Below are 14,417 nucleotides of genomic sequence, written 5' to 3'. Positions count from 1 at the left end.
TATTTCATTACTAATTAATAATCAAATTAATATTTGATTAATTATACATTTTTTTATTATTATGATTTAATAATAATAATAAAATAAATAATTAAACATATTATTTAGTATATCATATATTTAATTATATAATATATGTACAAATGTTCCTGTATCTTTGCTCAGTGTTTCTCGAGAAAAAGGCCTTTATCACCAGGTCTGACAGGGTGCTAAATCAAGGGTACTTTTCACAATACTTATCCAGTGATAAAGCTGTTATCTACTTTTCTCCCTTTATTAAACAGGTACATTCCCATTACTTTCTGTGTACTTATCACCAGGATGAGAAGAGGTGAGATATTTCAGTTCCTACCTGACTTATCACGGGTTATTAAACACCATTTTCTAGACTTTTCACTTTGCTAAGGTGAGAAAAGCCTTCTCACTGCTTATCACACTCTTTCACAGTTTATTAAATGTACACCTAAGTGCGTCCAGTGATCCTTAAAGTACAAAAACAAGTCTCTTGATAAGGGTGTACATAAAATATTCTCAAGTGGCACCTCTGACACTGTCCTTCCTTCTGGAGTGTCATGGTGAGATACACAAATAAGCTACATTTTAGTTAATAGATAAGGTACTTAAATACATTTTTAAGATTTAACTCTTGAGTTTAGTGTCATTTTAACATGTTTTATATGCATTGTAAATAATAATAATAATAATAATAAAAATACTATTTTTTTTCTACATTTTTTTTGATTATTGCAGAGCTAAAATTATATTTGTGATACAAAGTATGATGAGGCTACTTATGTAAAATAAAGGTATCTGGGTATGTTTTTAACATAACACAACAAAGGCTAAATAAATTAACAAAGCAAGGAGTTAATTAGGGTTAATCATGGTTAACCAAGGGTTTTTACTACACAGCTTTGTTGCAGCTCTTGTCATGATGAGGTCACAGACCAGGCCCTCTGATCCGTAGTCCCAAAAATGACACTGAACGATCACTGTCTTGAGATACATTAACATATAAGGCAAGCTTATCTATGGTTGCTATAATTCTGCCACATTTCTTCCATGAACATTCTAAACTGGTCAGCAATACGCATTGTGTTGTCTTATATCTTATACTGAGTCACTGGTGGTTTAGGCTAAGCATACAGCACCTGCCTGACAGCATAGTTATACTCTTCTGTGGCCTGGAGAAGGAAGCCTGGATCCATCAGGGATGCTTTTAAGAAAAAGAACCACATCAATACATTGCTGAGCAAGAATGTGATATGCCATTCCCAGAGGGCAATATACGAGACAGGCACAATCTGTAGAGAGGAAACAAATACAGTGTATAGTCAGCAATACTCCACAATGGATGAGTTACAGCAAAGGTGCTCACTGTTCCACAGTTAAAAATCAGCCCCAGATTTACTTCCATAGATAGTACATAGGTTGACAGAGAATGTGCACAGCAGAAATTAGATTAACACCCTAAACAGAAAAGAAGGATCTTAAAGCGTATCCTTAGATGTGCTGGCTGCATTCGTTTTCACTTTTCAGACTTTCTTCCTTTATTTTCACCTGGTGATCCAGCAAATTACACACTTCCTGTCCCTGGGTATCTATGTTCACTCCTTCACTGTATCTATTGAGGGAGTCATGGTTGCCACTTAGGCTGGACTATACCCACTTGCCTATCAAGGTACTTTCTGCAATGGTGAAGTAGTGAACCATCGGGTGGCCAGTGCACCTAGTAATGCCTGTGAATTGAGCCGTCCTTATTCACCTCCCTTATCCTACACATTAACTCCCTCATATTCATCCTTTACCTGCATGTGACCTCTACATTAAAGGAGGATTATGGAGAGAGTGAAATACACTCATTCTTATAATTAGAGCCAACGTGTGATACTGAAGCTGTCACACGTTTGCTCTATTGAACAAGAACTGAGTGATCACATACTGCTGATTGCTCAGTTCCCAATCTTCTCCCTGCAGAGAGCGGTGACTGTCAGTCACCGCTCCCCGCAGGGATTTCCGCCAGTCCTCCAGTGCTGACTGAAGGGACGGACAGGGGAGGGGGCGGGCACGGCCGGCTTTGCCTCTAGAGAGGTAAAGCCAGCTGTCAATTAGGCAGTGGGTTGGATACCAACAATATTGTCGGGATCCGTCCCAGGTGCAGCGCCGATCTGCATTTTTGGGTCACAGGAGGACATTAGTAAATTTCCTCCTGTGACCCTGAAGAGAACTTTGGCAAATAAAGGTTGGGCCATAGTTCTCTTTTAACCCCCTCACCACTTTCTCCCTCTTTAAAAGACCTGTATGCACTGTATGCATCGTTTTCAAGCTCTCTGTTTAAAACCCCTCAATACTATCAGGTTCATCTTCATTTACGAAAAAAGTGCCAAAAATAAGATCACCTGAGGTGCCTATTTTCCAAAAAGGGGTCATATTGAGGGTGTTCTCACTGTCCTGGCTTTTTTTTTCCACAAGTTAGGAAAGGTTTTCTTTTTAACATTTTTGGTTATCATGTCCTTTATATAGTAAAAAAAAGTGGTTATTAAATTCCACCAAAGAAAGCTTTATCTGTCTCAAAAACATGATATTAAATTTGGGTACAGTGTTGCATGTCTGTCCTGGTTATAGAGGGGTATTACAGACTTATATTCCAGTGGTCAAACATATCTGCCTTTATTTCCATTACATTAGGGTTGAAGGGGTTAGTAGTTTACAGAAGAAAGAGATTCTGCTAAGCTCACTGGAAGTGACAAGGACACTGCATTTTCACAATATAACACTAATGGAACCACCCCATCTACTGTAAGTAATAACTAGGTAAGGGAACTATTGATTTTAACAGGTAGGTGGTACAATAGTTATCTGTGAATTCTAATTAGAATTTGATTTAATCACTTTACCTTAAAAAAGTAAGTTGGGTATCCCCAAAGAAACAGATTTCCGTAAAAAAAGAGTATAGGTGCTTTTGATTTTCCTGGGCTGCCAAACAACCATGTACTACAAAAAAAACAAATATTGCATTAAACATAAAGTATTGGAAAGACAGTTTAGAATATAGTTGTCACCTCATCCCTATAAAGCCAAACACATATGAATTACTAAGGTTCTGTGGCTAAGTAGGGTGATAATCAGATTCACTCAGTGCCTTACCAGTTTATTTGGTACCTAGCCATGTGATTTAAAGTTGGATGAGGTGGTAACCCTAGTTTAACATGGTTTTGCAGTAGGCAAATGAAGAAATGAGCAACACAATGACCATGTGGACAAGTTTTCCAGCACCTGTTGTCCTGGGTGCAGAGAATGTGCATGGAATTTATATGTTCACCCACAATGCCAAATTGGTTGAAATTCAAACCTGGCTCAGGTGTGTATGCAGGACCGTCTTTAATATTAAGTGGGCCCTGGGCAAGATTTTGCTGATGGATCCCATCATGGGCCCCATTTAAATCTTATGGTATGATTTACATGTAGTACAGAACATGGATATATTAGTAAAATCTGTATTACAATTACACAGCATATCACCAAACACATGGACTGAATCTACTTTGCAGGAAGTGTTTAGTGAAATGCCGGTAAATGCAATACAATCCAGGTTGTTCCTCCCCAGTCCTGCTCCCAGACAGTACATGGACAGTACATGTGTCCAAGTGCTAAGATGTACTGTCTATGTACAGCTAAAGACATAAGTGCAAATACAGATAATGAATGTTAACAGGTTTTTTTCTTTTCAGAATTACCTTTAAAGTTGTGCTGTCTTGCAGTACCCTCCCCCTCCTTCTCCTCCGTGCCTGTCGGATCTCTGTGACAGGCATCGGGGGAGGAGATCACAGCAGGAGACATGCACAGACAGCCGGTTGTTCTCTTCACACAGGCCGGTTGCTACAGAGGATGAACGGCCGTTCTCTCTCCCTACGTGCGCTGCTGCAGCTCTTTCTCTGTCTGCTGCTGGGGGCAAAAAGGGCAGCTGTTGTGGGCCCCTGTAAATTATAGGGCCCAGGGCAGCTGCCCCTTTTGACCCGCGGTAAAGACGGCCCTGTCCTTCACATTCTCACATAATTCATTCCCACAGCTACCTCATGTATCATTTCCCCCTCCTCTTTTAGATTGTAAGCCCTCAGGGGCAGGGCCCTCCTTACCTTCTTGTCTTGAATTGTATTGTAACTGTAATGTCTTCCTTATATTGTAAAGCGCTGCGCAAACTGTTGGCGCTATATAAATACTATGTAATAATAATAATAATGTATATATATAGCTGTGGTAAGTGCATTTGACTGTAAAGGTGCCCATAGACCTTACAGTTATTGTTTGATAATCGTCCACGATCGCAGTTTCGTACGATAATTGGCCAGTTGATGGGAAGTGCACAATCACAATTACTGAACAATTGGCTGAATGTGGTTGAATGGGCAGAATATAAAATTTTAGTCGAAATGGAGGAAAATGGATGGATTAGTGGCGTTTTTGTACAACAAAAATCACAACATGAACACTGCACATGCGCAAATGAAAATCTGTTCTGTCGATCGAGGAAATTTGGCCAGTTAGTATTGCTGATGAACGATAATCGAAGGCTAAACTGAACGAGGGTGCGATGTCGAGACAAAAAAAAATTGAACGATAATTGTAAGGTGTATTGCCAGCTTTAGTTCCTTTCTGATGCAGTGATTAATGTCATAGTCTGAGGAATTTAGAAGCACTTTCCAAGGGACTTCCTCGTCTGCTCTTTTTTACATGACCATTCAGACATAATGGTGCCCATCACTCCTAAAAGGTTCCTCGTTGTGCAGAATGTGCCCAGCATTCTGCTGCAGGTTATATCTGAAAATTCTACTCCTTATAAAGGAAAATAACAGGACAGCAAAAGGCAGGGACATATCTGTATAACCTTTATAAAGTGAAAATGTAAACATTTAAAGCTATACCATCTAAATCTATGCCATCTGCACAAAAAGTAAAAAATACAATTGCAAAGAAATCACCTCCAGTCAAACTTAGCATGTAGATTCTTTGACTGTATGATAGTGTTCTGCAGAAATGAGACTATTTCTTTTGATTTTCGTCCCTTAGCCAGTCGTAGTGGGGTGTTCCGGTTGTTATCTTCACCTTCCAGCTCCACCCCATCCTGGAAACAGAAAATTAACAAATGGTCTACTATATTTAAAAACATGAATTAAAACAAAGCAAATAAAGATCCAGAAAAAAATAAAACAGCAATATATATACCGTATATATATAGGGATGCACCGATATATCGGTCGCCAAAACATATCGGCCGAAAATGGCACTTTTGGCATAATGCCGAAAGCGCCATGTTTCGGCCGATTTGCCAGACAGAGAAGTGTGATTAGTCACTCCAGAGAACACGTTTCCAAGTCTCTAGAGTCCAGTGCCAGCGTGCTTTACACCACTGCATCCAACCCTTTGCATTGCACTTGGTGATGTTAGGCTTGGATGCAGCTGCTCGGCCATGGCAACCAATTCCATGAAGTTCTCTACGCACTGTTGTTGTGCCAATCTGAAGGCCAGACAAAGTTTGGAGGTCTGTAGCTATTGACTCTGCAGACAGTTGGCGACTTCTGCACACAGTGCGCTTCAGCATGTGCTGACCCCGCTGTGTCATTTTACGTTTACTGTGGAATATTTAGTAGCAAGGACATTTCACGGATGGACTTATTGCACAGGTGGCAACCTATCACGGTACCACGCTTGAATTCACTGAGCTCCTGAGAGCGACCCATTCTTTCACAAATGTTTGTAGTAGCGTCTGCATGCCTAGGTGCTTGATTTTATACACCTGTAGCCATGGAGGTGATTGGAACACCTGAATCCAATGATTTGGAGGGATGTCCCAATACTTTTGGCAATATAGTATATTTATATACTGTATTTTTATTAATAAAAAAAATACTTTAGTTATCACTTAAAGGATGATGTCTCTCTCTCTTGAGTCTACACCCCTTTTATTACAAGAAAGTATTTTGCTTGCTTTAGAAACTGCAGCTTGACATTGCATGCTAATATTGAGTCTATGATCTACCAGAACACCCAGATCTTTCTCCATAATTGACTCCCCCAAACATTCTCCCCCTAGAGTGTATGACGCATGCATGTTTTTAGTCCCTAAGTGCAGAACTTTACATTTATCAACATTAAACCTCATTTGCCTAATAGATGCCCAATCATACAGTGCATTCAGATCTGCTTGTAGGTTGGAGACATCCTGTAAGGACTTTATTCCACTAAATAACTTGGTGTCATCTGCAAACACATAAATAGTACTTTAATCCCCAATTCTATGTCATTTATAAATCGGTTAAACAGTAAGGGGCCCAACACTGAAACTTGGGGGACACCACTAACAACCTCAGCCCATTTAGAGTATGAATCATTGATCACCACTCTCTGAATACAGTCTTTAAGCCAGTATTCTATCAAATTACAGATTGAATATTCTATACCTACTGACCTTAACTTATACATTAGCCGTCTGTGGGGAATGGCTAATGTATAAGTTAGCCATTAGGGGAGGTACTTTTCTCAACACTTGATTTTTTGTAAGCAAAGTTGACTTCACTATAGTTACATAGTATTTGAGGTTGAATAAAGACACAGGTCCATCAAGTTCAACCTTTGTGTGTGATTGTGCATAAGTCCCTGTGTGATCTTGTTTTTAAGACCTGTACCCCTGTATGTTACGGTCTGTGAGGAAGGTACAGTATCTAAATGCTTTTTCAATGATTCAATACTCTCAGCTGATACCACTGAGTATACTTTAGTCATTCCTTGTATGTGTTTTATACTTTTTCTAACATTCTGGATTTTGCCTGCAGGTAGTTCTGTTGGTGAAATCTGAAATGTATATTCCTTTAATTGTGTACATGGAGAGGTTCACAAATAAACAAGGAATTTCTGGAATCCCCATTTAACAGATGTATTACCCTTCTAAGTTTTACTTACTTGTTCACATAGCAATTGAACAGTAGGGAGATTTCCACTTAATACAGCTAAATGTAATGGAGTCTGCAAGGAAAGAAAGTTTACTTTCATTAGTAGTTTTCAGACTGTTATGGCCAAAATTCTGAATGAAGCCAGGCATTAAATACAGTACCAGTTGAACTTTTTCTTGTCCTCTAATACATTGCAAATTCAGTATGTATGATCATAATAGATTTACTAGTTACCTAAGCACTTCTTAGGCTCAGACATAATTACTTTAAAGAGTCAGTAAGCCAGTCAGTTGACAAACAGCAACAATTTATCAGTAACTGCCTACATAATCATGAATGAAAAGCATTGAATTGAAAAATGAGCGTATAATCCCAGTAGAAGGCCCCTGGATGCAGTGTGCACCAGTGTCCACCATAGTGACAATAGTTAGGTGAATGCCACCAATATTTTGACCACTGGACACATCTTAGTTTCTTTCTCTACTTTAGGAATGTCCAGTGGTTGACATAATGCCAGTAAATATTGAAAACATTGTTCACTTTGGAAAATGAACTCTTTGATGAACATTTTTACACTTTTTTAACTTTTACTTTGCCTGGAAGTGTTAAATGCCTGGAAGTGTTAAATGCTCTTTACAGGAACAGTTTTTATTTAGGTTTTAATGTGAGTTAGTAATGCTGGCAAGGTTCTAATCATTCAATTCACTTTATAGATAGCTTCACTTTAATAGCAGAAATGCCTGGGGTTGTTTTTTTTGTAGTATATATTTATCTGCTTTTTGACAATCTACTGCTTACATATCTTGGAACAATTTTTTTCAAATAACTAACAAAAAAACAATTTAATTATGGTCAATTAACAATGATATACTGTATATAACCTTTAAAAAAATTTGAAACAACCCACACTTTTATTTGTGCAGAGAACACATGTCCAAAGCAAATGTCAAGATGTCTTTCCATTAAGGATGCGGTTAGTGTACATTCATCCCCGAGAGAGGTGCACAGCTGTATTTAACAGGCAACAGGAATGCAAATACTTGGAGTTTAAATCTACATGTGTTTAACTTATTGCTACGTATATCTGGGAATTTGCAGGAGTTCTGGAAGGCTGTAAATTCTGCAACAAGTTAATTCCCCCACATCTTCAGTGCTTGTTTTGTTAGGCATATACATAATGGGTCACTTGTAGAATATTAGTGTACGATACCCAATGCCAATCAAAAAGAAATCATCTGTGTATTTTAAGCTTCAGGAGGTTGACTGGTTGCCATTGAATACAGCACAGCCTGTAATCTCCTGTACATTAGCATTCAGACAGGGAAAGGAACTGTACACCAAAGGATTTACTGCATTCCACAATGCAAGCATTCTAATAAATCTAGCATGCTCATTGGAGAAGAAAACACAAAGGAGACCTGATCAGTAATTCTTTACCAATCAGTTTTGCTTTGACTGCAGTGGAGAAATGTAAATGGCCAGTGGGGCTTCGTATTGTGCCCTGCAAGACCAATTGGAAAAAAAAATAGCTGGAGAGATGTACAATTTTTAAAAGCCATTGAACATATCCTTTTTGATAAACTCTGATTTGTACTAAACATGCTTGGAGAATATAGGGAGAGCTTTGTTGTCAACAGATTTCACACCACTGTGCATCTACATCACTCTCCACCAAGGGACAGGGGCAGTGTAAATGTGAGGGCAGGTGGGTTTGGAAGGAGAGGTAAAGCTAGTGGCAAATAGCTTGGTGTTGACATGGTGGATTATCCCATTTTTGTGGTCTCTGCCATACACAATCGCCAACCAATTTAAACAAAATTAAAGTCAAGGGATGTTAAAAAAGAGTTCTACGCTGTCACTACATGTAATAATAGAATCCTTAATATAACAATACATTTTATTAACATATCTCATGCTTTACAAATCAATTGCACTAGATGGGTGATACAATTAATAAATACAGATGGGGTTCTAAGCTGTTTGCAGTTAGGAAACTGTGCAAACTAAATGGCTTGTTTGCCCACCTGATTAAGTGAATCCCTGGCTGCTGCATGAAGTCATTTAGTGGCACTATATTACAGACCCCAAGCATCATTGGTTGCTAGGATGCAAGTGGCTGCACAGCATCATTGGTTGCTAGGACACGGGCTGCCATTAGCATCCTAGCAACCACTGTCCTGCTGCCTGTCGATCTGTTTCTAATTGTAAGCAAGTCAACTGGCATCCCTGGTGATGTTAGTGACTAAATAACACTGAAAGCCAACCAATGACGCTGTGCAGCCTGGCCATGTTTGGTGACTGATGTAATCTTGGATCTGGGACAGTTTCTTGACATTCAGCAGCTGGCCAGGGAATATATCATTTATGATGACGTATCAGCAGGAGAGGATCTTTAATGGGACATTTGCTTTATTTATTTACTTTATTATTATTTGGAAATCACAGGACACTATTTTGTAGACACCGTGTATGGTGTGTGTTTATTTACTACTTATTTTTTTTTATAAATAAGTAACAAGGGGTATTATGTACCCCTTACTTATTCATATGGGGCTTTGGCCAGATATCTGGGGGTTCTTTTTGGGGGTTTTTATTTTCCCATGGGGTATTAGTTCTGGAGGAATGCCAATCAAATCAATCAGTTGCAGAGAAAAAAAATGCATGTTCTCTTCTGTGTCCTAAACACATATTTCTGAGAAAAAAATTGCTATACACAATGGAATAGATGATTGATCGTATATTTATTGTTACATCTAATGCCAGGATTAGTCTACAACTTCTTCTATGTTAAACTCTATTTTCAGTGAATACTTACACATAATATCACCTCATACCGTTAGAGTGATGAATCAGGAGTACTGCCAACATCCTGAAATGTGGTCTACAGGATAATCCTTTTAAGTTCTTTATTTAGTAATGGTTATAAACAGATGTCACCACTCTGCAACTTTACTTCCGACTATCACTTTACACTACTCAGTTTGACATAGGGCTGCAGCTAACGATTATTTTCATAATCGATTAGTTAGCCGATTATTACGTTCGGTTAATCGCATAAAAAAAAAAAAAAGGCTCCAGTGATGGACTACTAGTTTGTATTGAGATTGTAGTCCAACACGGGAGCAAGCTTGGAGCGGTGGAAGTAAAAAAAAAAGTGTGGTGTGCAATATAGTACATTATACAGCAGCGCAGTGCAGAATACCAGCAGCTATAGAGGAATGCAGCAATAGTACATTATACAATAATGTACTATTGCTGGGATTTGTAGTCCTCTGTAGCTGGCGTTATTCTGCATTGCGCTGTATATAATGTATTATTGCTGGGATTTGTAGTCCTCTATAGCTGGTGGTATTCTGCAGTGTGCTGTATAATGATTATACGACACAATGCAGAATACCAGCAGCTATAGAGGAATACAACACATTCCATCAATAGTACATTATACTATACTATTATGTATATAATGTATTATTGCTGGGATCTGATGTATTCCTCTATAGATGGTGTTATTCTGCATTGCGCTGTATAATGTACTATTGCTGGGATTTGTAGTCCTCTGTAACTGCTGGTATTCTGCATTGCGTTGTATATAATGTATTATTGCTGGGATTTGTAGTCCTCTGTAACTTCTGGTATTCTGCATTGCGTTGTATATAATGTATTATTGCTGGGATTTGTAGTCCTCTGTAACTGCTGGTATTCTGCATTGCGTTGTATATAATGTATTATTGCTGGGATTTGTAGTCCTCTGTAACTGCTGGTATTCTGCATTGCGTTGTATATAATGTATTATTGCTGGGATTTGTAGTCCTCTATAGCTGGTGGTAGTCTCCATTGCTCTGTATAATTATTATACTGCGCAATGCAGATTACCACTGACCAGTTATAGAGGAACAACAAATCCCAGCAATAATACATTATACAGGGTGTTTAATATACTGTATTATTGCTTGGATTTGGTGTTCCTCTATAGCTGCTGGTGTTCTACAGTGTGCCGCTTTTTTTTTTTTTTTTAAACAGGAAACATTAAAACAGGTCCCCCTTACCTGTTTCTGAACCCTTCTAAGTTGAGGCGGCGTGCTCTGCTGGCGTGTGTCCGGTTTGTGTGGTGGGCGTTGGGTCCACGGCGTGTGCGAGGTGGGCGTGGCGTCCGCGGCGTGCGTAGCGTAACTCTACCTGTTCCACCACAGCACCCCTGTACTCCTGTTCCACAACAGCACCCCCACACAACTATTCCACCACTGCACACCCATACAACTGTTCCACACTGCACACCTGTTCCACCACAGCACCCCTGTACTCCTGTTCCACCACAGCACCCCTGTACTCCTGTTCCACCACAGCACCCCTGTACTCCTGTTCCACCACAGCACCCCTGTACTCCTGTTCCACCACAGCACCCCTGTACTCCTGTTCCACCACAGCACCCCTGTACTCCTGTTCCACCACAGCACCCCTGTACTCCTGTTCCACCACAGCACCCCTGTACTCCTGTTCCACCACAGCACCCCTGTACTCCTGTTCCACCACAGCACCCCTGTACTCCTGTTCCACCACAGCACCCCTGTACTCCTGTTCCACCACAGCACCCCTGTACTCCTGTTCCACCACAGCACCCCTGTACTCCTGTTCCACCACAGCACCCCTGTACTCCTGTTCCACCACAGCACCCCTGTACTCCTGTTCCACCACAGCACCCCTGTACTCCTGTTCCACCACAGCACCCCTGTACTCCTGTTCCACCACAGCACCCCCACACAACTATTCCACCACTGCACACCCATACACCTGTTCCTTGCTGCACCTTCATACACCTGTTCCACACTGCACCTCCGTACACCTATTCCACCGCTGACTTACTTTCAGAAGGTGGGCCCTCGATTGTCGGCGGGCCAGCGGCGAGAGAGGGAGCTCGCGGCGAAGAGGAGAACAGCAGCGTGCGCGGCTTCAGCGTTCTGTGCGGTGGGCGTTGCTTATGCGGCCTGTGCAGTGGGCACGGCGGCCGCAGCGGGAGCAGCGTGTGACGTGTGGCTCAGGCCGCGTGTGGAGCCCCGAACAGGCAAATCAACCGATACCGACGAATCGACGATCGAAAACGTTTTCAATCGTCGATTTTATTCGACTAAATCGATTAACTGTTGCATCTCTAGTTTGACAAACAGAAGGAACGAATGGCCAGAAGGAACCTGATTCTCAGGATATACTGTATGTTTCCTCGAAAACATATTTTTCTGGTGATAGGATTATTTCTGAAAAAGTGGCATATATTGGATTGTGTATGTTTCACAATGTTAGGGTGGAAAAAACTAAACCCAACATAAGACAGGTTTCTCAATGGTAGTAATGTTATTTTTTATTTTTTTTAGCTGCCCAGTAAATTACAACCAGGCTGGTTGTATTTGGCATTTTCCTAAGTTACATTGGCTCTAAAATATTTTAGAAATTATATTCAGTGAGTATAGCAGCAGGTAGTGGATGCCTTGCAATAGTTGGCATGTGGGCAGAATGTCCTTGGAGTGACTAGAAAAATCAGCACTAGCATGAAGAGGAAACATGAACACAGAACAGTCTTGGCAGAGTTCTCGTCAGTCATGAGCATGGTTTGAATTTATGGTTTGAATTTAAGATTACTAAAAGTCAAAAAACCCTGGTTAGCAGCAAGTAGGACTTTTAAAGTGTAGCTTCAGTTTCATTGCAAAACTTCATCATACATATCTGCTTTTGCATGACTAAAAAAAGAAATAGATATAACAAAGGTAGGTAATAGAAAACATAAAGTGTGGTAAAGACAAGTACATACAGTTTAAGATTGTAGCAATAACAAGAAACACGAATGGTAAGTATTGGAATTTGAGACACTTGCCAATTATACTTTCAACTTTACCGGACACGGATACACACAACTTTACAGCCCGCAAATTATCATACTAGTTCCGGTTAGAATTTCAGATTAAATTGACAGCATCTGTAAAGTCTACTGTATATCTGGATTTGGAAGGTTAGTGTAAGTGTCCATTTCAGAGAATTCCATGGAATGTGCAGATTCAGCATAGAGCAGTAATTGATTTAAACATTTTATACACTCCTATGAAAAGATTTTTTTTTTCTGAGGCCAATTCCGTCTTTTTTTTAGTGTTGCTGTTTCATGTCTTTATAAGTTGGTAACAATATAAAAAAAGCACAGTGAACATTCTTTGTGGTTACTGGCAATTCTGGATCCTAGCTGGCTTCCTTATACAGTAGATTCCCATGACAATAACATTTTATAATTGGCGCCTGGAACTTGTTGCCTTTTAAAAGATAAAATAATTGGGTCATTGGTTCATAATTTTTTGCTAGCTGTGTTTCTCTGCTATGGGATACGCTGACAAAAACATTTAATTTATTTTACTTTATTTCTTAAGGGGCAATTTGTTTTAGTAATAACTACATAGGCCATTCACTGGTAGATTTTCATATGAACGCTGATGCAAAAAATCTTGTCAGAACATTTAATAATGCCATCAGAGACTTGATCAATGTCATTCATAATATTGTTTGATTTTAACATTTGATTTTGTAATGAATGGAGTGTCTGGAATTAAAACCACATTTATGGGTAGAATTTTTTAATTGTTTGTTTGAGAAGAATTTTCCATCCCGCTCCTTTGTTTTGTTTTTTTTTGTCACTCCTGTCAAAAATGATTGTCGATGAATGATTAACTATTACAAAATTGAACAAATGTTCAGAAAACAATTTTTTTCTGACAAAATTCTACTGGTATATGGCCAGCTTTACTTCACTTTGGCAGCTGCAGCCCAGAAATTACACTGATCCCCTGTAGATTTGAATGGTGAAAAATGGTGAACATCTCCATTCTCAGAGTACGGCCTTATACAATTCTGTGAGGGCTCACTGCACATGCATTGCCAGCACAGAAGCAATTCTTGGCCTAGAAGTAAACAGCAGAGGACTAAAAATACAAAACACACAGCTTACATCCTTGCAATCTACATCCAGTGCATGGATAACCCTCTGCTGATGTAATTAAATACTACAAAATTGGCGCATGATGCTCTTCCAAAGAAAATCACATTTTCTTCCACATGCATCCATACAAAAAAACAAATGCTGATACGTTTCTGCCTCACTTGGCCTCAGTCATAGCTGACTAATTCACATAGCCATTACTAAGGCCGAGTAAGGCAGAAACATGTCAGCGGTTGTTTTTTGTACAGATGCATGTGGATTAAAATTAGATTATTTTTTTTGGAAGAGCATCATGTGCTGGATAAACTGCAGAGGAGACTGTGGCTGTTATGATGTGGTGTGGGTAAGGTTTCCTGGCCAGGAAAGGTGGACTGATGTAGTTTTTAGTATTAGCGATAGTTAGTACTTGTCATTTAAAATACCATGTCTTCCTCAAAATGCTTAAGTTATGAGTGGAAATGTTCAAGTGGATCCATTAACCGACCATTTATGTCTTTCTT

General features: G+C 39.6%; 1 protein-coding gene across 1 annotated transcript in view; it reads right to left on the bottom strand.

The window, feature by feature from the left end:
- The window catches only part of LOC108794839 (probable protein S-acyltransferase 23), a 52,523-nt gene that overhangs the window by 16,124 nt on the left and 21,982 nt on the right, over positions 1-14,417 (bottom strand). Inside the window, exons 4-7 of the mRNA XM_018565950.1 lie at positions 6,958-7,020; positions 4,980-5,122; positions 2,898-2,994; positions 1,152-1,304 (exon numbers count right to left, since the gene is read on the bottom strand). Coding sequence (XP_018421452.1) covers positions 1,152-1,304; positions 2,898-2,994; positions 4,980-5,122; positions 6,958-7,020 — 456 coding nt within the window. The remainder of the gene's footprint in view (positions 1-1,151; positions 1,305-2,897; positions 2,995-4,979; positions 5,123-6,957; positions 7,021-14,417) is intronic.

This window comes from Nanorana parkeri, unplaced genomic scaffold (genome assembly GCF_000935625.1).
Source record: "Nanorana parkeri isolate BGI_ZX_2015 unplaced genomic scaffold, ASM93562v1 scaffold903, whole genome shotgun sequence".
Lineage (NCBI taxonomy): Eukaryota > Metazoa > Chordata > Amphibia > Anura > Dicroglossidae > Nanorana > Nanorana parkeri.
Note: the sequence above shows the minus strand (reverse complement) of the source record. Positions and strands in the feature narration are given on the sequence as shown.